Below are 25,804 nucleotides of genomic sequence, written 5' to 3'. Positions count from 1 at the left end.
AGGCTCTAAAATAGCTCAGATGCTGAGCAATGGAGCAGCAGCTCCAGATTGGCAGAGCATCACCCTGCGCGGGGCTTCCGTGGTGGATCCTGGTCAGGGCACATGCGGGAGTCTGTGTCACTGCCTACCTGCATCTAAGTTAAAGAAAATAAAGAGAGAGAGAGAAAGCAAAGGAAAACATTCCTGGTGGGCATGGAGACTACACAAAGACAAGCTTAAAATACAGAAAGCGTCTGAGGATGGCAGGTTCATCAAGATTACTTATCACTGTTTCACCTTCTTTTCTGATTGCATGCCAAATTGCATTCTGGGAATGAGTATAAGTCTTCACCAGGCAGGTGAAGGGGACGTCAGGTTCGTGGCTATCCACCCTCTGTTGTCATCTTTATCTGCCAACCTGGACAGAGACAATGCCAAGCTTTACTGGATTCATATTAGAAGAAGCTTCATCTCTACACTGGGGGTGCCCATGTGGGATGGAGACAGTGGAGAAATGTGGGGGGTCTGGTTCCCAGTCTCCTCGCTTCCCCTGTCTCTCAAATGTGCATCACAGCCTTCCCTGGGCTCCATTCCTCCTCCAGGGAGCATAAACGTTCCCCGTAAGCCTCTGGATCTTGTCCAGGAGTAGCAGAATGTCTGGAAGACTGTGGAGGGAATGACTTTAGGAACTGTGGAGAAGTGTCGTTAGAGAGAGCTTCAGGAACAAGGCCGTGGTTGGATAGCATCTGTGGGGCCCCCCAGAGTGAGGACAGGGCCCATCTTACATCTGGGAAACTTGAAGCAGCATGAGCAGTGGAATTACGGACCAGGCTATGGCGGCCAGCGAGGACCATGACCACGGCCTTGCTGTGGCCATATCTTAACCATCAATTTACTCTGAATTATATACTTGGGTTTCTTTTTCTTTCTTGTGAAAAGATGAGATTTTAGATATGTGTACATCACTCCCCCTTTATTTTCTAGTACTTTGTGAAAGAAGCCACATTTCAGAATGAGGACAATTTACATGGTGAGATGATCCTTTAAAAAATGCTTACTTCGCCCTGGCTGGTTAGCTCATTTGGTTGAGAGCATCACCCCAAAACAAGAACATTGTGGGTTTGCTCCCCTGTCAGGGCACAAAAGGGAAGCAACCAATGAATGCACAACTGAGTACAACAACAGATGAATGTTTCCTTCTCTCTCTCATCTGTCCTCTCATTCTCTCTAAAATTGATAAAAAATTAATAATGATGATTATTACAGTTCATATTATATGCTAGTTAAAGGTTTTATCCTGAAACAACCAAGTCAGGCAATCAATCCCCAGTCAGGCCATACACGGGAAACAACCAAAGAACACATGACTGAGTGGAACAACAAATGAGTGCTTCCCTTCCCCACCCCTCTCTCTCCCTTCCTCTCTGTCTCTCTTTAAAAATAAAAATTAAGTTCTGAGGTGATAGCTTGGTTGGTTAACACGTCCCAAAGCACAGAGTTGGCCAATTTAATTCCCTGGTCAGGGCACATACAGGAGTGGCTTGATGTGCCTGTCTCTCTCTCTCTCCCTGCCTTTCTCTCTCAAAAACTAAGCATTTAAAAGATAAAATTTTACCCCAACCTGTAGTGGCATAGTGGGTAAGGCATTGACCTGGAATGCTGAGGTTGCTGGTTCAAAACCCAAGGGTACCCTGTCAGAGTGTATATGAAAAGTAACTACTATTACAAATTGATGCTTCTGGCTCTTCCCAACCTTTCTCTATCTCTCTATCCCTCTCTCTCTCTCTCTAAAATCGTTTAATAAGCCCACTAATGATAGGTTTTTATAGCTGGCTAAAGTGCCTAGGGTCTCTTTTAAGTTCTAGACATGCTCAAGTTGGGGGGTGGGTTGGACTGGTGGATGGGAACAGGGTTCATGACATTGAAGGCTTGAGAAGTCAGTGCCTCTCACTGTGAGATACTCTGCCTCCTTGTTGACGAATAAATTGTCAGGCAGGGCAGGTAACAGGAGATTGTAAAGTAGCAGTAGAAATACTGTCAGAAAAAAGGCTTTAGGGGTTAGGCTGATATTAAGGGTAAAAACCAAGTCACAAGAATGGCAAAAGATGTAGGTAGACGAGACTCAGAACAGACACTGGGACCAAGGCCAAGGCTGGCCTGTGGCCAGAATCTATATAATTACGTGAAGATCAGGGCGTCCAGATTCATGAGAGAGAGGCAACATCTAGTCAAGTCCTGGGCATGGTAGACAGGTCAAGCTGGACTCCTGTGTCCTGCCCACGGCCCCTGAGCTGTCCTTTCCTGACAGGGTGGCTGTACCTTCGTGCCCTCTTATTTTCAAGTCTGAATGCGGAGGGACCCAGGCAGCCCCCATTTGTTGTCCCTGAGAAAATGACACAATTTTCTGAGATTTCAAAAGATTGTGTAGTTAAATCATCACAGTGAAACAGATGAGAGCAGAAAAATAAAATTGAAAAATGAAATAGACTAGAGCAGAAATCAGGAGCACAGTTAAATTGCCAAGATTGACAACCTTGCAAAATTTTTAAATTCTAAATTTAATTCTATATTTTTTCTAGAAAGGGTTATTGACAACTCCTTTGCACCTCTCTTTCTTTCTTTTTCACTTCAGGGTTAGGAATTGGGCTCAAACTCAGAGAACTCACGTAATAATGGTCTAAACTCATTGGGAGCTCATTGTGTCTCATGTCCGGAGTGGGCCACAGGGGCCCGTGTGGTGCTCACAGTCCAGCTTCATTCTCATGCAGCTTCTGCACTTTGGCTGCATCTGGGTCCCCAGATGGTAATGTTCTGCTCAGGGATGAGCAGGTAATATTGAGAGCTGCCTGATGGGGTGCTGTATGAGGTGAGAATTACAGAATTGTCTCCGAGGAGATGCAGGACCAGATGGTTTCAATATTGACCATGTCACAGATGCTTTGGGGACAGGATCTATGGCATTGCCTTTTTTTTTTTTTTTCTGAAGTGAGTAGTTGGAAGGCAGACAGAGAGACTCCCACATGAGCCTGACTGGGATCCACCCGACAAAGCCCAATAGGGGGTGATACGCTGCCCATCTTGGGTATTGCTCCATTGCACCGGAGCCATTCTAATGCCTGAGGTGGAGGCCATGGAGCCATATTCATGCCCGGGCCAATTTTGCTCCAATGGAGCCTTGGCTGCGGAAGGGGAAGAGAGAGAGAAAGAAGAGGGGGAAGGGTGGGGAAGCAGATGGGCGCATCTCCTGTGTGCCCTGGCCAGGAATCGAACCTGGGACTTCCACGTGCTGGACCAATGCTCTACCGCTGAGTCAGCCAGCCAGGGCTATGTCATTGCCTTTGTTTTTTGAAAGTATCAGCTTACTTTTACGATTAAGCCATTTATATTGTAAGAGCATGGGCTGACATCATTCTTACTTTTGTACCCTGTATCACACTTACTATGAGAAATTCTAGAAAATGTATATGCAAATATACTCAGTGGAGTGAAACAGTAAAGATGAATTATATTACAAATTTACCTGATTCCTGTGGTTCCAACGTGGGAAAGAGCCACCTCCTCAGAGAGGTAGGAGGTACCTCCATGCTTGTAAGGATTTTGCATCTTTGGTGCCTGAGGACCTTCGAGGACCGGTGACAGCTACTTTACTAGGCACACCCAGGTCGTTTCACTGTGGCAAGCACAAATAATAGTGACCTAGATTAGAACCAGGTATATGGGAGGAAAAAGGTCTAGTAGTTGCTATTTCCTCCTCCCAGAGTTTCCATCCTTCTGTAACTCTGCTTTATAAATTTTATAAAGTAAAGTTACTTCCCTACTTTGTAAATCACCATTACTGTGGAACCAGTGGGCGGTTAGAAAATTTTACTACTAACAGAGATACAAAAGTGGGCAGTAGGTATAAAAAGGTTGACTACCCCTTCCCTAAACAAATGTGGGCTTGTTAACAATTGTGTCATGATGTCATGCTTCTCCCAGCCTTTGTGTGGTCAAGGGTATATAACCAGCCTCTGAAATGTATTTGGCACACACAATTTGGGTCTGCAAATGCCCCATGTCAGCCATATGTGGCTGGTATATTTAATAAATCGCCTCCTTTAATAAAACCCTTCAAAACTCATCTGGACTTGGTGCCTCTACGTAAACTCGCAGAAGTGAGGTACGGTACTTTTCAGCATCTGGGGTACGGTAATTTACAACATTTGGCACCCAATCAATGTGGGGCTGCTGTGTTTTGCGTCACCAAGTAGAGACACCCTGAATTGGCTGGTCTCTCCGGGGGGCTGCCTGACCCCGCTGGAATCTCGAGGAGAGGCGCCACCTGAGATGTTTTCAGGGCTCCCTGTTTTCCTGTGGGTTCGGACAGTTCTCCAGCAGATGCCTCTCTGTTCCCAAATTTGACGATTTGGACAATTTGGCAGAGAAATCAAGGAGGTAGGTAAAGCAACTCTTTTACTTAACTGAATTCTAGCTTTCCTCTGAATTCTTGCTTTTCTGTTCTGTTTTGGACTAGTCTATTTGGACTACTATGTAGAGGACCGGACATGGTCACACTCTCACAGTAGGCTCTCCAAGTCCGAGACATCGGTGGGGAGTTTGTTGATCCTGCCTTGGGCTTTGCTGGGAGATGTCTGGCTGTACTCTAGGAAGGCATCAGCGGAGACCAGGTCTCGTCTAGGACTTTCAGTGGAATCTAGTTGTGCTTTCATTAAAAGACATTAGTGGGGACGTTTGTTTGTGTTCTAGGAAGGCATTAGTGGGGACTAAATTAGCTAGGATTAATGAGTCTCACATTGCAGTGCATCAGTGGAGACTGAGTTAACCTGGATTGATTGGTCTCTTCTCGGACTTCCAGGGACACCTTTGTGTTTGTTGAGATCTGAGTTTTTGTTTTTGATGTTTCTGTCTAAAACCCCTGAGTGAATTAGTATGTGAGGGACGCGGCCTGCGAGCACCTAAGAGGCCACTAGGGGGAACCCTTTTTTTGCCTACTGAGCTTTGTCTGTGTTCATCAGGAAAAAAATCTCTGGTATAATTTTATTTTTTATTTTATTTTATTTTTTGTATAATTTTAATTAGAATAAATTGCGCTCATTAAAATTTCTTGATTTGTGATCTGTGTATGTGAAGTCTTTGTTTAATGTTTAAATGTGTTTGATTTTAAGGCCTGGTTTAAGTTCTTATGTCAAAAATTGGAGGTTTCTGGCTTAAAACTTAAGGGCAATCTTAAATGGTGAATTGCTTGTAGTGTAAATTCTTTGTTCTTGGATCCAAGACCTTTGGCTTTAGGACACTCTGTCTGATTTCTCCCCTGAAGAAATTATTCTCTTCTGGCTCCTTCCTCTTGTCTTGTGTAATAATTAATACCTCTATAGTCAAACATCCTTTATTCTGGATGTTAGTTAATTATCTGTCTTATTTTTTTGCTTTTATTAGTGTGTTAGTTCCTGGATTTTCCAGGACAAGTTTCAATTTTGCAAATTGGTGACTCTATCTATTAAATATGGGAGGAGGGTTCAGTACACAGGGGACCCCCTTAGGTTGTCTTCTAAAGCACTTTCAAAAAGCTTATGGAGACAACTGTGGATATGGAATTAAATGGTCAAAAAAGGCTTTGTATTCTGTGAATCAGAATGGACTACCTTTGCTGTTGGATGGCCATCCACCGGGACTTTTAATCTCCGGCTAGTAATGGCAGTTTGGAACATCATAACTGAGAATCCAGGCCACCCTGATCAGTTTCCATACATTGATCCATGGCAAAATTTGACAATGAATCTGCCACAATGGCTAAAAGCTTGCTCCATACAAAAAGGGTGCTACGTCTTCCTAGTCCAGCCAGATTTACATCTAAGACAGAAAGAGGATTCAAGAGAAAGAATTAAGACTCCACTAGAAAAAAACTCAGTGCGCATACTGCAACAGGGAATACGCCCAGGAAAGTGTTTCTCCAGACTCTAGAGGAAAGATCCAGCAAGTGGGCAATTTAAGTAAGGAAAAAAGAAAAAAAAAGCCAAGCAGGGGCGCAGACACAGAGAAGTGAGCGCAGGCCTGCTCCTTCCCCACCTGTCACACTCCTGCCTCAGCCGCTGCAGTGCACCTGAGTGGGAGGGGGACAAAGGGAAGCAGGCCGAGCACCAAGGGCCGAGCCCGCCACGGCCTCCAGGCACTAGGCTAGGCTAGGGGTCGGCCTGCCTCAGGTTGTAAAAGAAAAGAAAATAGGGCCAGGTAAAAAGGTTTAGAAATTAACAAACCATGGGTATGGACCTTGCTGGTTATCAGTTCCTTGAAATAAATTGCAACTCCAGAATGAGTGATGGGATCATGAGTAACAGGATTATAGGGAATGGAATTATCAGAGACAGGCCCCCCGGCTGCCTCTCCCTTTCCCTCCCTAGGACATAGGGGTTGTGTGGGCCCTCCATGGATTGGAACTGGTGGCTTGTTGCCCTCCACTGGTGTAAAAATTATAGAAGGGAAAGTAAGTGTAAAATATACAAAACTAGCACTGGGAGAAGGGTTCCAACTCTCTCCCGTGAGGCTGAGGGGGGTGTTAGGTCCCCTCCAGGTCTCCCAGTTTCTTCGTATGGCATGGTTGTTATCTGACATGGGAGGCATGGGATTCATGAGGGAGACCACTGCTTTAGCCATAATAATAAAAAATTGTAAAAAATATTTTCAGGGAATTGCGGAGAAATTGGAAACCTCATGTAGGCTAAAGCAACCCACTGTTAGGAAGGTAAATTTGTAAAATTTATATTTTTAATTTGCTGCTTTTGTTATAAGAAGTAAAGCTAGACAGCTGCTGAGGGGGAGGAGGGGTGAAAGTCGGTTTAGTTCTTGGAAATGCAAAAAGGGACAGGCCTGCTGGATGCCTCTGCCTCTTCCCCCTTCCCCAAGAACCCTGGTTGGCAAACTGCCACTTGCAAACAGCTAGTGGACCACATGGGGCCTTTGGCCCCCTTGGGTGTAGCTCTCCAATGAAGTGCCATGTGTGGGCACTGCCTTGGTAGGGAGTTTGCCTACCTATATAGTTTAGGTTTAGAATTTGGCTCTCAAAAAAATTTCAGTTATTGTACTGTTAATATTTGGCTATATTGACTAATAAGTTTTCTGACCACTAGGTTAAAAATATATGTGTTATTTCAAAAGTCTTTTGTTAATTCTTTTTATTTGCTATTTCATAGCCCTGTGATATTAAAATCTTGGTTTAGAAATTAGGGAAATATATAATAATTGTTAATAATGTCTTTTTATATAACTATTAATTAGCCTAACAGTAAATTACAGCATAAATAAATATGCTCAACAAATGCTTAAAAGTCAATTATAAATAATATAAAAAAGAGGAATCCTAAAGGAGACACCAAAACTGTTTCTCTTGCAAACCTCTACCCTCTTTTATTTGATCCAGCTAATAACGCTGTTTTTGTCTTTTACCAACTGGTTCCAGATATATGGAAAAAGTTTAAATAGACAGATGTGGGCCCTCAAGCTCCTCTGCAAGATCTTCTGAGCATGGCTTTTAAGGTCTATGATGACCAAAGGAGGAACAGAAAAGGCGAATAGAGCCCCAAAAGAGATCAGGCAAAATACCAGCTCTTGGCACTCCCTTAAAGGCTCCAACACCCTGAAGGACTCCATCAGGGATCTGCTTCAAGAGTGGAAAGGAAGGTCATTAAGCTAAGGCCTGCCAGGCTTCTCGGCTCCTAGTAAGGACATGCTTTTGCTATGGAAAAAAGGGACACTGGAAAGTAAGCTGCCCCCTTGCTCCTCAAAGGGAGGGTTCAGTCTTCCAGCCCTGCTCCAGCTACCTGTGACCTGACCTTGCCCAGCCTGCTGGGACTTACGTCTGAAGACTGAAAGTGTACATGGACATCAAAGACTGACCCCACAAATTTCTGTAAGTTAACCCTGAGAAGGACGGCATGCCCTACTCCAACCACAAACCAGAAGCTGGTTGGTCTACATATGACTAATGCATGAAAAAACTCACTAAGGACTACCTTTTAATCAGACTTTGGGGAAAAAAAAAAACTAGGGTAAAAAAAAAGAATTAATTTTATATAAATTGCAAAAAGTTTGTACAGTTTATAAGAAATTAATCAATAACATTTGTTTCTTTAATGAACCGTATTGCTATTAATGCTGTCTGTTAAATATCTGCTACATGTTATAAGCTAACATTCCTACTCAATAGCCTCATGCTCTATCGTAAAGTTAAGTAAAAGATTTGACTTAGAATATAAACGTAAAATTAAGTCAAAGATTTGACTTAGAATATAAACCCAGTGGGGAATGTAGTAAGGTACCAAAAAGCTGCAAAATTAATATTGATATTCTAGGAGGAAAGGTCAGGCTTTCCTGTCCCATTCTTCCTTTGGGGAAGGAGGGAGAAGAATGTGGAAGTTTCTGGCTTGCAAGGACAATGGGTCATTTAGTTTTAAATCTAGAATAAAGGTTAACTGAGGAACTTCTTCTCTTCCAATAAGAGACAGAATTTACATACCACCCTACATTGATTGTGGTTCCTCCTCTCTTCCTAGAATCCTGAGAGTAAATACCTCTGAACAAAGGAGGGAAGCTAAATACTAAAATATTTGTGAATATCTTTGATTGTGTTACTACCTTAAAAGTATTAATGTTCTTGTGTATCCCCTAAACAAATGTTGTGGGCTTGTTAACAATTGTGTCATGATGTCATGCTTCCCCCGGCCTGTGTGTGATCAAGGGTATATAACCAGCCTCTGAAATGTATTTGGTGCACATAATTTGGGTCTGTAAATGCCCCATGTCAGCCATATGGGGCCAGCATATTTAATAAATCTCTTCCTTTAATAAAACCCTTCAAAACTCATCTGGACTTGGTGCCTCTACATAAACCCGCAGCAGTGGGGGTACAGTAATTTTCAGCATTTGGGGTACAGTAATTTACAACATTCCTTTTTCCTCAATTTTTGGAACAGTTGAGGATAGAGATGAGTTGTTTCTCAAATATTGGGTGAAATTCACTCATGAAACTAGATGGTATGGGCTTTTTTCTTTGCTGGGAGAATTTTGATGCCTGCTTCAAGCTCCTTACTCATTATCGGTCTGTTCAGATTGTTTTACTTCTTTATGATTCAGTCTTGATAGGCAGTATGTTTCTAGGAATTTTATCCATTTCTTCTAGTGTATATATTTGTTGATACATTGTTCATAGTAATGTTTATGATTCTAGTATTTTTTGTGTTATCAGTTGTAATGTCTTCTCTTTCATTCATGATTGTATTTCTTTGAGTCCTCTCTTTTTAAAAAAATTATTTTAACATTCTGGACATTTGGTTTATATTTTTTCTTAGTTTTATTACCTATTTTTTAATGGTTTTTCTGATCTCTATTTCCTTCCTCCGCTAACTTTGGGCTTAGTTTATTCTTTGTTTTTCTGGTTCCTTGGTGCCAAGCTCAATAAGATACACCAGAAAATTGGAACCACTCACAGAGTGAGCCTGTGGAGCCTGCAGTGACTGTGTGAATATCAGACAGCTTAGCTTCAGAACGATCACCTTCCCACTAGGGGAAAGGTCATCTCCCCACCCCGGGGAAAAGAAAGTCCCTGCATAATGATAAATAGGTCAATTTATCAACAAGACCATAGTACTGATGTGCATGTACCGTGTAAGCAATTGAGCTTCAAAAGAACAGACAAAAAAACCCAAAAAACAAAAAACAAGAGAACTTCAAAATTCAAGAAACAAATATAGAGAAAATATTGACACACAAATAGAGAAACAGGGAGATGCATATTGACTGTTGGAGATTTCAACACTCCTTTGTCAGTACTGGGTATTATTTTCTTTCTGCCTTTCTTCCCCCACCCCACAACCCCCGAAGTGCACACACACAGACAAGGGAAGAGAAACCGGGTATGCTAATTCAAATTTCTCCCATTCAACTCTGACTGGGGTTTCATTTCCACATTTCCCAGTCTTATCTGAACAGGGTCCTGGAGGGGCAGGAGGAACTCCTAAGACTTAATTTGGTTCCGGATCCTGCGCAGTGAGTGGCCCGGTGTGTGCCGGCTACACTTTCTAGGCCTCTGGCTCCTCCTTCGTCAGAGAGACGGTGTCTCACTGCTGTTTAAAAAGAAGCTGGAGTCCCTGAAGTCACTATGAGTGGACTGAGGACAAGACTGTTCACAGTATTGCAAGGATATGATGTTCCCAGTGTCCTGTAAGACTGATTCTCAACATAGCTTGGAGGGTGTCTGCTCCTGGCCAGGGTGCTGTTACCAGAAATTTTCATGGAGGCTAAATGATACCAGGTGTAGCTGATCACGCCCACAGGGTTAGCACACTCTCCTTGGTGGGTGGGGACTGGCCACCGGTGAGCAGAGACTGAAGTTGTCCATTCTTATGCACAGTTGTCTGTACTCTAAGTGGAAAAGGAGTGAGTGAGTGTTGGAACCAGGGGACAGATGTGGGGTAGGGGACATTATCCACTCTGGTCTTCAGTGAGGGAGACTGGCTTCAGGAATGGGTAGAAAAAAAAGGGGAAATGGCCATATTCTTCTCTTAAGTCCCCATCCTTCAGTGACAGTCTCCTGAGTGACTTCCCAGCTCAGGAAAGTCCCGATTCAGACTTAGAATTTGACCTTGGAGGGCCATCAGCTAGGACTTTCCCCAGGTTCTGATGGCTGGGTAGGGAGTCATGGCACTGCTGACAGGGTGAAGAAGATATTTCTGTTACCTTTTCCATGCTGAGTTCTAGCTTAATTCCACTGTGGTCCGAAAACACATTCCCTAGGATTTCAATTCTTTTAAAGGTGTTGAGGTTTGTTCCGTGGCCTAGCACATGGCCTACCTTGGTAAACATTCCATGTGAACCTGAAATAATGTACCTTCTGCAAATATCAACTTCTACCAATATCCGTTAGCTCCATTGATTGAAGGTGTTATGGAATTCTTCTAGACCCTGGTTCATTTTCTATGAAGTTGTTCTGTCGATCGTTGGGAGGCAGTGAAGTCTCTAAATATAATTGTGGGTTTGTCTATTTCTTCCTTCAGTTGTCATATATTTTGCATCTCTGTTGTTTGGGAAAACATATTTAGGATTGTTTTGTCTTCTGTGTGGAGTGACCTGTTTATTACTATATAATGATCCTCTCTGCATCTTAATTTTCTTTGTTCTGAAGTCTCATTTATTTGCTATTGATACAGCCGTTCCTCCTTTTTGCATGATTAATGTCTGGATCATTCATCTTTTAATCTTCAGTCCATTTCTACCATAATATCTGAGAGGATTTTTCTGTAAGAAGCATGTGTTTGGGTCATGTGTTATAATCTACTCTGCCAATCTTTGTCTTTTTTTGGCATAGAGAGAACAACATACTGTCTTTCCTAATGTGCCCTGGATTGCAGCCTTAGTGGGGTGTGCCTGTCCCCTGGGACCCCTGGGTGCTCCTTCCTGCATTCCCACCAGCTCAATCACCATCCCTTGGGGATTCTCTGGAATACATTGCTCCCCAACCAGAGAGCGAGAATCAAATGTTTCATCACACACACTGGATACTGTGCCGCTCTTCTTCCTCATTTATTTTCACCAGTAACCATCCCCTTTCTCAGTGAAGTGACAATGATAGAGCACTTTGTTCCTTTCAAGAGGATAGTGACAGGTGGACAAGCCCCAAATCAAGATTCCCTATCAGTGCCTCTGCTGGGCTCTGTGAACAACCCTTGAACCCTTGGCCATGGAGAAAATGTGAAGTCTCAGCATTTGGCATCAGCATTCCCCGTTTGTGTTTGCAATCCTTTCCAGGTGGGGCCTGTTGGCCTCCGTCTCCAGTAGGAACTCAGCTGTTGCAGATCATTTCCCCCTTTTACGTGTCTCGTTAGCAATGTGAAGGCATCAGTGACTAGGGACACTGTCTGTGAAGGCACCGGGCAGAGGACAGTGCAGGGAAGAGATCTGGAATTACCCAGCAGTGTGGGAGGTGAGCCTGAGTTTGTGTGTGAGGGTGGAGATGCTGGGGAGCACGTGTGGGCAGAGTCAGGAGCCCACTAACCTGGTTCATTTCACCTGGACCAGAGGGCGGCCTCTCCTAGATCTGCGCGGGACAGAAGGGATGACTCTACCCCACCATCGTGTCATCAGTTCTCAGCCCCAAAACACCTGTTTGCCCTTTGAGATTGAAATAAAAATTTCCAAACTTCTTAATTAAAAAAAAAAATAATTATTTACCCGAGTTGAAAAACATATCCTCACCCTATGCATGTGTCAACCAGTGAGCAAACTCCTTTTTAAATACAGATGTTCTACGGGGTCTCAGCAGCTCCTAGGGAGTCGAGTCTGTAGAACAAGTTTCCTTGGCCTTGAGGAAGCCTGCATTCCAGCTGCTAAGGGGTCTGAATGGGATCACAGGGGGAGACATCCCCTGCGGGAAAGATGGACAGTTCTTCAGTGTCTTCTCTTCTTATGGGCACACTCCTCAGTGTGTGTGTGCGTGCGTGTGTGTGTATCTGCACTTGGGTGCGTGGTGTTTGCAGGCAGGGTTAGGAATGACAAGCAGAATCTTTGTTCAATGGGCACAGAAGACAGATGAACAAACATCAACAAGTACTGACTTCCGTTAACACAAGGTGAGCGTCCAATGTGTTTATTCATTCAATTCAGATTCAAATGAAACAAATGGGTATGGGCTGAGGCTGTGTGTGGGCTCTTGTCCTTGTCCCCTGGGAAACCAGCAATGACTCAATGACAGGGAATGACATCCTGAGGTCAGTGGAATACAGGCGACAACAACAACACTTGTTTGCTTTGGCAAGAGTCTAGCTCAGGGAGGACAGGTCACATGGGCTGGTTTTGGGAGATGGGACCTGGCAGGATTTTGTAGTTGGTAGATTACTGCCAGGTGAGGGACACAGGACTCCTGCGCACCCTGGAGGCACAGACACTTGGGATGAATGTGATTATCAGTTGAGGAGTCAACGTCTCATTGCAGTTTGTCACTGTAGATCTACTCCAGTTATCTGGGGAACAGCCAGTAAAGCAGGAACAGGACTCCCAGAACCCCGGCCACCCACGCGCACAGCTGGCCCAGCAGCCCTCTGCCAGGCAGACCCTGCTCTCGGCGCGCTAGGCTCTGGGCAACCCGCCGCCGCCGCTCTTCAGGATCCGCGCTTGCCAGCTCCTGCGCCAGGCGGTACTGGGGATTGGTGTAGGGGGCGCCCGCGTGGTCCCGCACCAGGCGCTCCACCAGCAGCAGCAGCTCACACACCTGCGCCTCCTGTTCCGCGCCCGCCGCCCGGTTGTCGAAGCCGCACACGCGGCCCCCGCACTCGGCCACCAGCGCCCGCAGCGCGCGGTTGTCCGTGTCGCGCACGTACTCCTGCAGCGAGTCCCCCGCCAGGTCCTCTTTGCGCGTGAACAGCACGATGGTGTGCGTCACCACGTCGTCTCCGAACAGCGCTTTGAGCGCGCTCACGGCCTGCTGGTCCTGCGCGGTGAAGCGGCCCAGCTGAGTCACCAGAAGCAGCGCGTGGGGCCCGGGCGCCGACAGCAGGTAGCAGCGCGTCCGTTCCTCGAACCCAGGGTCTGTCTTGGGGACTAGGGAGCTGAAAAGATCCGGGGTGTCCATCACCTCCAGGTACCACTGGCGCCACCTGCAGCTCCCCACCTCGCAGGTTCTTGTCACCGAGGTGGCTCCCAGCTTGGAGAAGAAGCACCTGTGGCCTAGGATGCTGTTCCCTGTGGCGCTCTTCCCTGCCCCTGTCCTCCCAACGAGAATGAGTCTAAGCCTGGGCTCCTGCAGGGCGTGCATGGACTCTTCGCAACCTGGAGGACAAGTGATCTGTGAGCTTCCAAACCTTAAAACAACTTACCCTGGTTACCTGCCCATTCCAGAGCCCTTTGAACAAAGAACAATAGTGCTTCAGCTCTGCTTTCAAACCAGATCCTCCTGAGGTCTCTGGTCAGAGCTTTCTGAAGCGTGGGGGTCTTCACCAGCTATTCCTGTCGCCTCTAGTGTCACCATGTTCAGCTGTAGATGCTCAACACCTGGTGGGCCTTTCTCCAGAGGATCCCCCTTTATTATCCCAGGAATGACTCACCTGCCTTGTTCTGGTCATCCACACTGCACAGAGCTGTCCCTACTTGACAGCTTCAGTGGCCTCTGCCATACTCTCCCACATTCCAGCCCCGGGAAGCAGGGCAGGAGGGGCAGTAGATTGGGGGTGATGGGCTCACTGATTCCCAGAGACCCTATCCTTGACTCCCAGCCCCACCATCAGCCAGCTGTGCCACCTTGGAAATTGCTTGTGTAAATTTAAAGCCTTTGTGCAAAAGTGGGAATAACAGTATAGAGTTGAGAACCTGGGGTTGTTGAGCGGATTAGATGAGATCACCTCTTTTCTTCTCCCTTGTCCTTCTCTCTCCCTCCTGCTCTCTCCCCTCCTTCTTAAACCAGCTGTCTGCTAATAAGACACCCTGTTAACCTTCTATCCTGGTTCTCAAACCCTCTACCTGGTGTCATGTTCCCTAGTGCGTGATCTGATATTCTCTACATTCTCTTCTGTGGCATTGAGAGTGGGTTTATTATCCTCATTTTACACTTTGGGAATGGAGGCGCAGGCTTGTCAAAGAAGTTAATATCTCCCAGCTGGGTAGGGGCAGAGATCCCGCTAAAATGTACATCTAGGGTTTCTGCTGTTTCAGCTAAGACACTTCAGAGACCCCTTGGGGCTTGTTCATTTGGCCCAGAGTTTGCCCACCCCCCTCACTACCCAGAGCTTGCACTTTGGGGCAAGTATGCGATGTGAGACGTGTTCTTACCATAGGCGCTTTCTTCATCTCTCGCCATCTTCCGTCCTGCCATGCTCACCTGAAAGAGCCCGGGTACAATTTGTTCATTCATTCATTCATTCATTCACTCATTCATTCATTCATTCACTCATTTATTCATTCATTCATCACTTAGGTCTCACCACCTACAGTGTATCTGGCTAAATCCAAAGAGCCAGTGACGCCCGAGTGACAAAGTCGTGGTTCCCGCTCCCCCTGTACATCAGAGTTGAGGGAAGAGCATTGGAAGGGCCCAGGCTGGGGCAGGACTGATGCTGTGAGCGGGTTTGTGGAGATCGGTTTTGTGTTTCAGGGATGAGACGTGCAAAGGGCACAGGGGAGACAGTGACACTTACTCTGTGACAGCGAGGACGCTTTGGAAACTAATTTTCCCAGATGATTCTGCTTCGGCGACCAAAGCTGTAGCTACTATGTTTTCCCAGGACATTCAGCAGCCAGGGGAGACCTGGGGGTGCTGTGAGAACCAGAACATTTGCTTAGTTACTTAGGGGACCACTTAGGGCGGTTGTCCTGAAGACAAGCAAGAAGAGAACTGGAATGTCGGTTTCGGAAGTAGGGAATGAAACACATGTCCCAGGTAATGCGCTGAGCCTCTGACTCTGCTCTGGGAAGTCACATCACTGTCCTGTCCCAGCGTGTCTGATGTGGTCGGCGTGCTAGGGAGGCTGGGACACCTCCTCTTGCTCCTGACGTCCCACCCCAAAGCTGCAGCTTCCCAAAGCAAATGGGTCCCTCCAATCAGTCATCACTTCTCATAGTCGGACATTCTGTGCTCGCTGAGACCTGAGCACAGTGCTCAGCATCCTCAGTCAGCCTCTCCAGGCTCAGGACAGTGACCCCGACACAGACACTCAGATGCTCCCCAAAGAGCAGACTCCGTGCCTTTCCCTGCCATCTTGTGCTCCCACGCCTGTGATGGGTCAGCCTCCCCACATCCTGTCCTATTCCTGCCTGTGGCACACCGTCGACTCCAAATTCCAGCCCTTCACATCGGCCGCCTGGGTACCTCAGGGGAATGCCTTCTCTCCTGTTGACTGCCCACAAGCTGAGTCACGGGAGAGGCGGGCTGAATACCTTGTCGCTGGCCAAAGGACTTAGATGACAACTGGCCTGGTCCTCAGTCCAATGGTGTTTGTGTTTTGTGGGAACTTGCCTACCCCTGACCCCAAGCCTCCAGTAATGTTCACCCCTGCCCCAGGCCTTATGAGATTACTTGTTTTGTGTGTAGGAATCAACACAAGCCCATGACCTATACCAGAGCAGAAATGGAGAAAAAGCAACATCGTCAGAGCAAGGACCAGGAATTTAGCTAGAGCAAGGGTCCTGCTCAAAGGTGGAGATGAGAAGGTCAGGGAACTCCCAGTACCGTGGGTGGACCCTTGAGCACTTCCCACAGAGTTCACAGTGGACTTTGAAGAGTTCTGCAGTTCTAGAGAGCTGAGATCTGGGGTTACAAAGCACATGCTGTTATTGAAGAATGGAAAACATGTAGCACCCTCTATCTTAACCCTGCAAGGGACTGAGTTTATGCACCTTGTCCAGGGCTTCCTGAACTTCCTGTCTTTGGGAATTCTTTAAAGTGTGTATTTCTTGGATATTTTCATTCACACACCTGTACTTTTAGAACATAAGCACCCCCATTCCCCCAGTGGCCTGTGATTCTGATGCACTCAGTCTGCAAACTGAGTTTCTGAGTCAGTTTTCCTAGTGCAACCCCTGTCACTGTGCAGAGGAGGGGACAAAGCTCACAGGGCTTAGCTGCCCACACAGCCCTCTGCAGCTTGCGTTCTGGAGTAGGTGTGTCAGGGCGCAGGTGGGGTAAGGGTTTGAAGACCACGTTCATGACCTTTGCCTTCTGCTGCAGGCTGCTTTGTGGACAGTTGGAAGAGAATGGAGTGTTTCAGGCAGTTCAGCCCAGATACCACAGAACTTGCACTTTGTAACTTGTTCTGAGCTGAGACTCACTTCTGTGTCCTCAGAAATATCTTTGCCTGTACCGAGTATGCAGGAGGGGACTGTCTGCCGCCTTCTCCAGTGCACTTTTGTCCCTGCAGGAGAGGGAGCAGACACATTCCTTCCTGGTCAGAGGGGTAGGGCAGGAGAGGGTTAGCCCCGAGCAAGCATGGCATCCAGGCTGGAGGAGGTGCTCCCCGCTGCTCCTGACCCTGCTCTGTATGCGACTCAGCCCGTCCTCAACCACTTGAGGGTGTGGAGTGACCCTCTCTAGGTCCCGCTTCTCTCCCTGGTACCTAGGAGAATGGGAACGTGGGTGCCCACTCAATGAGAATCATGAAGGCTCTGAATGTTTTTTTTCATCCTTACAGCTCCTACTCCCCAGGGCCCCCTTCCCGTATTGGGCTCACCTTTTCTGCAGAATGTGTGGCAGGCTCTGACGCTGGCCCGAGAAGCCCCTGACCTACTGCTGTCCTCGGGCTGTGAGTGCAGCAGGCTGGTCCTCCCAGTACACAGGGAAGTGTCCCGCCTCTCAGACCTCAGAGTGCAGCAGGAAGCTCGGGGATGGGAGGGGGGGGGCCCTGGGGTGACAATTTAAAGAGACAGGAACATTGGCCACTGAGGCTGTGAGGATGCAGAGTTTCCACTGCCAAAGCCCACTGTGGATGATGGTGATTTTTTCCAAAGTTCCCTGTGACACCAACAGCTTGTCCCTGCAGGAGTTTTTACCTCAGAGGAAAAGGGCATTGAAGGTTTCTGAGGCCTCTTTTCACTCTGGCTTTGATCACTAACCTTAACTCCTTGTGCTTTTTAGGTCTTTTTGTATAAAATGACTTCTTGAGAGACTCTTTACCTGGGACAGGTGGCCCTGTCTGCCAGGACTGTCACATGTACAGTCTGGTGATTCTCAGAGGAACTGAAGGCCTTCCTGACTATTAACATTAATAGGACAGCCGAGAGATGACGAAAAGTTTCACTTACAGCTTCCTTTAGCCATCTTTGTAGGTATCTCCCAGGAGAGAGTTGTGAGAAAGGTGAGGAAAATAGCCAGTTATTGCGTGTAGAGAGTCTACAACAGGATTCTGGTGTACCGGGGCCTGGACCTGGTTAGATCATTAACAAGGATGAGATCGTGCCTAACTCACTGGATGTCTCTGGAGTTGACTCTGCCCATATAGAGTGAAGGGTTTAACTTCACCTCAAGCTCACTGGCTGGGGTCTGACGTTCACCCCTTCGTGCAATCTTACTACCTCTGGTAAAGGACCGTACTCCCACTGCACTCCACTGAGTTTCTTTTCCCTCACCAGTTTATTGAAAGATAATTGATGTATGATGTTGTGTTAAGTTTAAAATATGCAATGGGTTGATTTATCTATATGTTTTCAAAAATGATCACCGCCGTAGCATTTGCTAACACTTGTGTTACTCCCGTGATGTGTTGAGAGCATGTGGGATTTACTCTTCTCACCAACTTTCAAGGACGTAAGACAGTATTTTTCAGTATAATCACTAGGCTGTACATTCCATCCCCAGAACTTACTCATCTCTAACTGGAAGGTTGTACTGTTTGACCAACATCTCCCCATGTCCTCCATCAGCCAGCCCTTGGTAACCACTATCTAATCTCCAGTTCTGAAATTCAGATTCTTAAAATTCCTCGTTAAAAAAAGGCGATACCTTATCACATTTATTACTCTGTGTCAGACTGATTTCACTTAGCGAGTGCCCTCTGTCCCATCTGCAAATGCAAAGATGTCCTGATTCCTCCTCTTTCCTTCCTGCTGCTAGTAATTCTCCGTGTGTTTTTGTGAAAGATTTGTCAATTTGTTGGTACTTTCAAAGAAATAAGTCTTGGTTTTGTTGGTTTTCTATATTATTTTTCTTTTCTCTAGCTCATTAATTTTCACTGTACTCCTTATTATATTCTTCATGTAATTGCTTTAGGGTTAAGTTGCTGCCTGGACCACTACTTTAATGTGGGATATTAGGTTATTGGTTTTTCTTCTTTTTTAAAATATAGCTATATATGTATTTCCAGCTATAAAATTTCCTCTAAGCATTGCTTTAGCTACATTCTGTAAGTTTTGCTATGTTGTTTTTTCACTTTAAAAATATTTTTATTGATTGATTTTAAAGGGAGAGATAGGGAGCAGAAGAGAGAGAGAGAGACTTCGATTTGTTGTTCCACTTATTTATGCCTATATTGGTTGACTTTTGTATGCGCCCTGCCTGGGGAACAAATCTGCAACCTTGAGGCATCAGGATGATGTTCCAACCAGCTGAGCTACCCAAGCAAGGCCATTATTTTTTCACTTTTATTTATCGCAAAGTATTTTTCATTTTCCTTTTGATATTGGCTTTGATTCGTTGGTTATTTAGAATTGTGTTGCTTCATATCCACTTATTACTGGATTCTCCCAATTTTTTCTGTTATTGATCGCTCATTTTACTTCATTTGGCTGAAGAGCATACTCTATGATTTCAAGTCTCTTCAATTTATTGAGGCTTGTCTAATAGCCTCACACATAGTTCATTTAGAAGAATGCTCTTTGTGCGCTTGAAAAGAAATGTGTATTCTGCTGTTGTTGGGTGGAGTGTTCTAATGCTGGAACCAGGTGGTCTCATTTTTTTTTTACCATATTTTGATTAATTTCTCTATGTATTAGTCAAAGTGGATTGTCAAAATCTACAGCTGTTATTGTTGAATTGCCTATTTCCCTTGGACTTCTGTTGTTGTTGTTTTTCCACACCATTCATTGATTCTTTCTTTTGCTGGATCAGACCTACCACGGAGCCCATCTAGTAAAGTTTTCATTTCAGTTAGACTATTCTACTTCAGAATTTCTATTTTGTTCTTTAAAAATTGATTGCAATATTGGTAAATGGGGACGTAGGTGCCGGCTGCCATTGCCTTCCAGATTGCTGTCTTTGTCTGGAGTCTTTGACTTTCGACCAAATGCACATATGTTATAGTACAGAGGAGAGGAGAATACTGTATCTCCTTAGATTCCCAAATAGTCATTTATGGTTTCGTGGCCTTTAATTCTGATTTTCAAGTGATATTTCTTCATGATAAACAATATTTAAAAACAATGAGGTTCCCAGTCCAGGTAGCTCAGTTGGTTAGAGCATCATCCTGATACACCAGGATTGTAGGTTCGATCCCCCCATCAGGGCATAGACAGTAATCAACCAATGAATGCACAACTAAATGGAACAACAGATCAATTTTTTCTCTTTGATCCTCTCTCTCCCCCTTTCCTTTCTCTCTCTGTAAAGTTAATCAATAATTTTTTTAAAAAAAAATGAGGCTGTTCAGCTGTTTAGTCACCACCTAAGTAAACTTTGAGAACTTCATTGTTAGAATTTTGGAAGGTGGCGGCATCCACGAACCTCTGTTCCAACTTGAACTCCGTGTCAGAGTCCAGGTGCTGAGTGTTCTGCCTTCTCTGAAGAAGGAGTTGTGGCCAGTTTGGAGAGTCACAGGGAAACTTGTCCACTTCATCGTCCACTTCAGTGTCTGGCCAGCACAGCCCAGGAGGGGTCCAAATTGGATCCAGAGCACAGCTCAGCATGATCACCCTGGGGAGTTTCCTTCACGACCCAGCCTTTCTCCCCTCACCCCTCTGAACAGTGGAGCAGGTGCCAACAAGGTGACGCAGGTCTGTGACCTGGCCTTTCCAGCCTGAGGTGTGACCACAACGTTAAGCCAAGAGTAAGTCACAGTCAGGAGGGTTGTGGGACAGGAAAGGTTTGTGGGAGAGGCAGGTTCCACGCTTTCCTGTGCAAAACTGAGTGTTTAGTCAACCTTCCGGCAGCCCATTTCTTGGAAATAGAGGAGATATGAGAATCAGAAAGATGTTTTCTGCTGTGACATGCGGGGATACACATTAACATTCTTTGTTAATGTTATCTTTGCCCTTTGTTAAGTTATTTCTAGCCTTCATCATTAGTAACAAAGCACTTAGGATCCTTTCTTCCCCTTGGGGGATTGCCATGAAACAATAAAAGATGTCAAACTAAAACCAAAAGGAAGAAATACAAATAACAGCAGAAATTGCAAAACAAACTGAAATTCCCGGAAAGAGGGCAAATAAGTGGCAGCAGCCCTGAAGCCTTTCTGACTCCTGTTCAGAGCAGCCTCTTCTGCCCCTGACGTCATGGAAGGACTCAGGGTCAGGGGTGTCCAAGCACTCGTGTGGGTTATGAAAGGAGGGGACTGGCAGGTCTTGGCAGAGGAGTAGGAAGGGAGCAGAGCGTGTGATGACCGTGGCACACAAGTGGGGGAGAAACACACCTGCCTCCTGGCTTCTTGCCTTCTTGGCTATTGGTACCAAGTGGTAACCAGAGCTGGTGTCCATCACTATCTATAACTCTGCATCACTCTGATGGCCCCAGGGACTCAAACATGGGAGAAGAGGGCCCCTAGGACCATCTCTCCCTCACACCAGACCGCTCAAGCCCAAGTCCCTGGTGTGGTCCCTTCGTGTGGTCTTCTGTGACGACCCCTGTGTGCTGTCACAGGTTTATCACTGTAACCAACCGACATGGAAAAAGAAGTGTGGGCAAGTGGCCAGGGATCACCATTCAGACCAGTGGGCGATGGAGGGAGTTGTTCTCATTGGGCTCAGCTCAGATATTGTCGTATGATGTAAGTCCTTGGGGGGCATCAGACTGTGATAACTTAACACTTCCCTGTCCTGTTCTCTGTAGAGACAGGGCTCAGAGGGGTAAGGATTTCCCCCAAAGCCATAGATCTAGAGAGTGGCAGAATCACCCCCACACTCTTTTCCTGACTGCATCTCACGTATTCATGGTGGACACCAGCGCTTGTGTGCTAATGTGACAGTCTGCTCCGAAGCTCCTGGAACAAACAAGTGTCACTGCACTAAGAGAAGGAGGCAAAATGCCAGACACTGTGCTGTCTTCTAAGGCAGGTGTGTCCTGTGTATTTAAATGCATGAAAGCTTGTTTCTTCTTAGTGTTTAAGGGATAAAGCCCTACTGTATTTTTTAGATAAAATGATTTATTCTTTTTTAAATTAAATTTATTGGGGGACATTGATTAATAGTACGGTATAGGTTTCGATTGTACAGTTGTATGATATATCGTCTGTACATTGCATCGTGTGTTCACTACCCACAGTCAGGTCACCGGCAGTCACCATATATTTGACCCCCTTTACCCTATGGCCCCCTCCCCTCCATCCCGCTGGTAACCAGCACACTGTGGGCTGTGTCTGTGAGCATGTTTGTAAAACTGGTTCCTCTTCTGTGTGCTTTTGGTCTTCTGTGGGAGGGTGAGCTCACTCTACCCGGGGAACCTGGGCACGCTCTCTGCAGGGTGGTCTCAGGACCCACTAAGCTCACAGCAGCCTGGCAATCTGCCCACTCCCCTGAAGAGTTCAGGAGCCCTTCAGGTCCTCTGTCTCTCTCAAAAAACCACAATTTAAAAATTTTGTTGTAATGTAGTGTAAACCGTTGATGGCCGCTAAATTCTTCGGTAAAGGGTCTGAGTTCAGACAGGGTCAAGGCAGAGAGGATGTAATTGGGGCGCCTGGAGGTCCTAGGAGCCCTGGGCTGCAAGAAGTTGCTGAGAAATGGGGTCAGGCAGAGTTCAGACCGTCTCTCTGCGACACCCTTCCCCCTTTGCTCATCACTGAGGCCTCTGTGGTCCACCGGGGGCAGGTGTGAGGTGGGGGTGGGAAGGATGTATTCTGGTAAATGTGCATGAATGCAGAAGGGATAACTTCTGGTTGGTTGTGAGGATGGAGCATGAGGAAGGTGAGAGAAAGGTAGATGAGAGGATAGGCATTGTATGGGATTTCTAGGGCTGCTGTGACACAGAACCACAAACCATGTAGCTGAAAACCACCCACATGTATGTCCCACAATTCTAGGAGTCCAGCATCAAGAGGTCGGCAGAGCCCAGGTCTCTGAAGGTGCTGGGAGGATCCCGTCTTGCTGGTTGCCCTCGCTCGTGGCTGCTGCAGTCCTTGGAGGCCCTTGGCTGGTGGGTGCATCACTGAGCTCTTGCCTTTTGCATTTGACCAGGAGAAACCAGGCTGCACCGCCCGCATGGTGCTTACAGACCTCCTCAGCTAAATATGCAAGTTCATCGCTTACAAGCTCTTCTTTCCACTCAGCGACTTCTCCCCCACTGGAGAGCAAGTGTCCCTTGCCTCCAGTGTCCACTAACATGGTCCTCACTTGGATCTGACATCTTGCCTTTAATATTTAAATTCCCAGCTACTATCTCTTCAAGGCAATCCAGGACTTTGCTATCTTGCCTCAGAATTCTCCCAGGGACTGTTTGTCCAATACCCAACTCCACAACCACTTCCACATTTCAAGTCTATTTTGACAGAAGCACCCTACTTCCTGGCACCAACACTGTGCAATAAATACTCCCTTTTAAAGATTAGGAATAGTGGGTTGCAGAGTGGTTAACTCATTCACATGTGCTAGGCTGAATAATGCACCCCTTCTCCCCAAGATAGCCATGTCTCAATCCCCGGAACCTATGAATGTTACCTGGTTGCAAAAGAGTTTTGCAGATGTGATTAAATTAATTATTGGGAGATGAGGAGATTATCCTGAATTCTCTGGGGGAGGGTCCCAGAGAATTACAAAGGCCTTTAGTAGACGGGGCAAGGAGATCAAAAAGGAAACGAGGAAATATGAGGATAGCAGCGGAGATTGGAGTGAGGTGATCACAAGCCAAGGATCTCCGGCAGATTCTAGAAGCTGGAAGAAGCAAGAGGATTAATTTGTATTGCCTTGGAACACTACACTTTTGGTAATTTTTTATGGCAGCAATAGGCTACTGATAGACCAAGGTTAATTGTTGACTTGTGGAAGTGTCAGGACAGTGTGAGGAAATGTTTCTTAAACTTGTGGGTATTACTTCTGCCATGTCTTAGTCAGTTTAAGCTTTGAATGTATCTAGACCATAGCAGCCAAAAAAGCCCTAAGCTCTACAAGACAGAGTCCAGTAGAATTTAAGGAAGTGTTTTGTAATAACCCCCAAATTTGCCACGTGTGTGAGTGATGTAAAGAATAAAGGAGCCCTGGCTGGTTGGCTCAGTGGTAGAGCATTGGCTCAGGGTGTAGCTATCCCAGGTTTGATTTCTGGTCAGGGCACACGAAAAGTGACCATCTACTTCTACACTCCTCCCTCTCCCTCTTCTCTCTCTTTCTCTCTCTCTTCTCCTCCTGCAGCCATGGCTCGATTGTTTGTTGTGCATTAGCCACAGGCCCTGAGGATGGTTCAGTGAAGCCTCCACCTCAGGCATTAAAAATAGCTCGGTTTTGAGCGTGGCCCCAGATGGGGGGGTGCAGGGTGGATCCTGGTCAAGGCACATGCAGGACTCTGTCTGTCTATCTCCCCTCTTCTCACTTGGAAAACAAAACAAAACAAGACAAAAATAAAAAAGAAAAGAAAAAGAATAAAGGTGACCAAATGGAAGCTCTGGCTTCCTCCACATTTATCACTTTGCTTCTGACTCTGTGGAAGGAACAGCGACCTGGGTATTGGAGCAACTTCATGGAGTGGCAGGTGGGGACCAGCAGCAGAGAGACAGGTGGCTCCCAGCAGAGCTGGAAGTGGAAAGGTGCTCCTGATAACAAGGAGCCTGACCAAGTGAACAGCACAAGAGGGATATGAGGCCACCCTCCTTCTATAAGGCTCGTAGAAAGAAACCACTCCTAAGTTAGGGTTCAGGGGCGGGTCTGCCCTGCTGAAGATGCTCCTCCGTGATGAATGGCCTCCAGGCTGTTCCCATGCAACCCGCATCCTCTTCCCTGTCATAGCTCTGTATTCTATCTCAACCACTTCCCTCTTCCTTTTAGGGAACCGAACGGTGTACCTAGTGTAATACCCGGAGAAGCCATTAGTTGATCAAGAAACCATCCAAGCAGCTTCTGGTAGGACAGGTATCATTCAAGGATGAGGGAGAGTGAAGTGAGACTGAGCAATGGTGGAGATATTTTGAGCAGGATATGGGACTTTGGTCACAGTGAGCTTCCTGGGTGGGTGACCTGTGGAGATGGGACTTTGGTCACAGTGAGCTTCCTGGGTGGGTGACCTGTAGGGCAGCACAGGGCATTGTGCTTGGAGGGGCCCCTCACTTGGTTTAATGCTCTATAATGTCATCTATAAAGTCTTCATGATTTTTGAATGAAAGGCCTGGTACTTTCTTTTTGTGCCAGTCCTTGTGCATTACACAACTGGTCCTGATCTGTGTCTTTATTGGAAGTTGAAAAACTTACTTAGACTCCTTCAAGGTGACCCACATCCTTAACACCAATAACTGGTCCTATGATATGGTCATTAGCACTGTTTCCAAAGCTCCCTGCTTCCATCCATGGGTACTCACCCTACTGTCCACTGCTTCCGGCCACATCTGGTCCTCTTCATAGCCACCCTCAAGCTTAAGCACTGATTGATCAAATTTCTCAATCTAGTGGACCAAAATATATAATAAAACACACACTATTGTCTGGTGATGCAACAGACAACTAGAACATCTTGTCAACTGTGACCATTGTGAGAGCCTGATTGTAACCTGAAAACAATCTCGAGAGCCTGCTGATCCACCCCCTGGGGAAATCTCAGATAAGCTGCCTGTCTGGTCTGCAGTGGGAGGTGGTGGGAAGGGCGGGAGGGAAAGGTGCCTGCTGACTTGTTGGTCATGCAGAGTTTCAAGCTTGTAGGAGCCCTATGGAAATAACCAGAGAAACTGTGATCCCTGAAGAATTTTCTCCAGTCTCCTCTTCCTCTTTCCCCCTGGATACCATTAGTTTAGAACTCTTCGACTTTGTACCTGAGTCTTGATAATTTCTCAGTGGGTTACTTGTGACCCTCCTGAGCGACCACACTCAAATCCCATATCATATAATCACTAGCAGCACCCCGAGGATACACCAAGTCGCATTCCCGACTCTCTTCTCCCAGAATCCCCTGCAGTCTCCCACTGCACCGGGGAACATGACCAGACACTGTGTCTGACTTTCTGGGCAAGACTTAGGTCAT

At 46.2% G+C, this 25,804-nt stretch overlaps 1 protein-coding gene and 1 pseudogene across 1 annotated transcript; both read right to left on the bottom strand.

The window, feature by feature from the left end:
• LOC136406420 (GTPase IMAP family member 9-like) overlaps positions 1–25,804 on the bottom strand; it is a 421,274-nt pseudogene that overhangs the window by 343,309 nt on the left and 52,161 nt on the right.
• Positions 12,983–17,220, bottom strand: LOC136406592 (GTPase IMAP family member 1-like). The gene is made up of 4 exons (XM_066386579.1): positions 17,181–17,220; positions 15,153–15,271; positions 14,788–14,836; positions 12,983–13,791 (listed from the first exon to the last, which is right to left on the bottom strand). The coding sequence occupies exons 3-4, from the start codon at positions 14,828–14,830 to the stop codon at positions 12,983–12,985; spliced, it is 852 nt and encodes a 283-aa protein (XP_066242676.1). The 5' UTR covers positions 14,831–14,836; positions 15,153–15,271; positions 17,181–17,220.

The sequence above is a fragment of the Saccopteryx leptura genome, chromosome 5 (genome assembly GCF_036850995.1).
Source record: "Saccopteryx leptura isolate mSacLep1 chromosome 5, mSacLep1_pri_phased_curated, whole genome shotgun sequence".
Classification (NCBI taxonomy): domain Eukaryota; kingdom Metazoa; phylum Chordata; class Mammalia; order Chiroptera; family Emballonuridae; genus Saccopteryx; species Saccopteryx leptura.
Note: the sequence above shows the minus strand (reverse complement) of the source record. Positions and strands in the feature narration are given on the sequence as shown.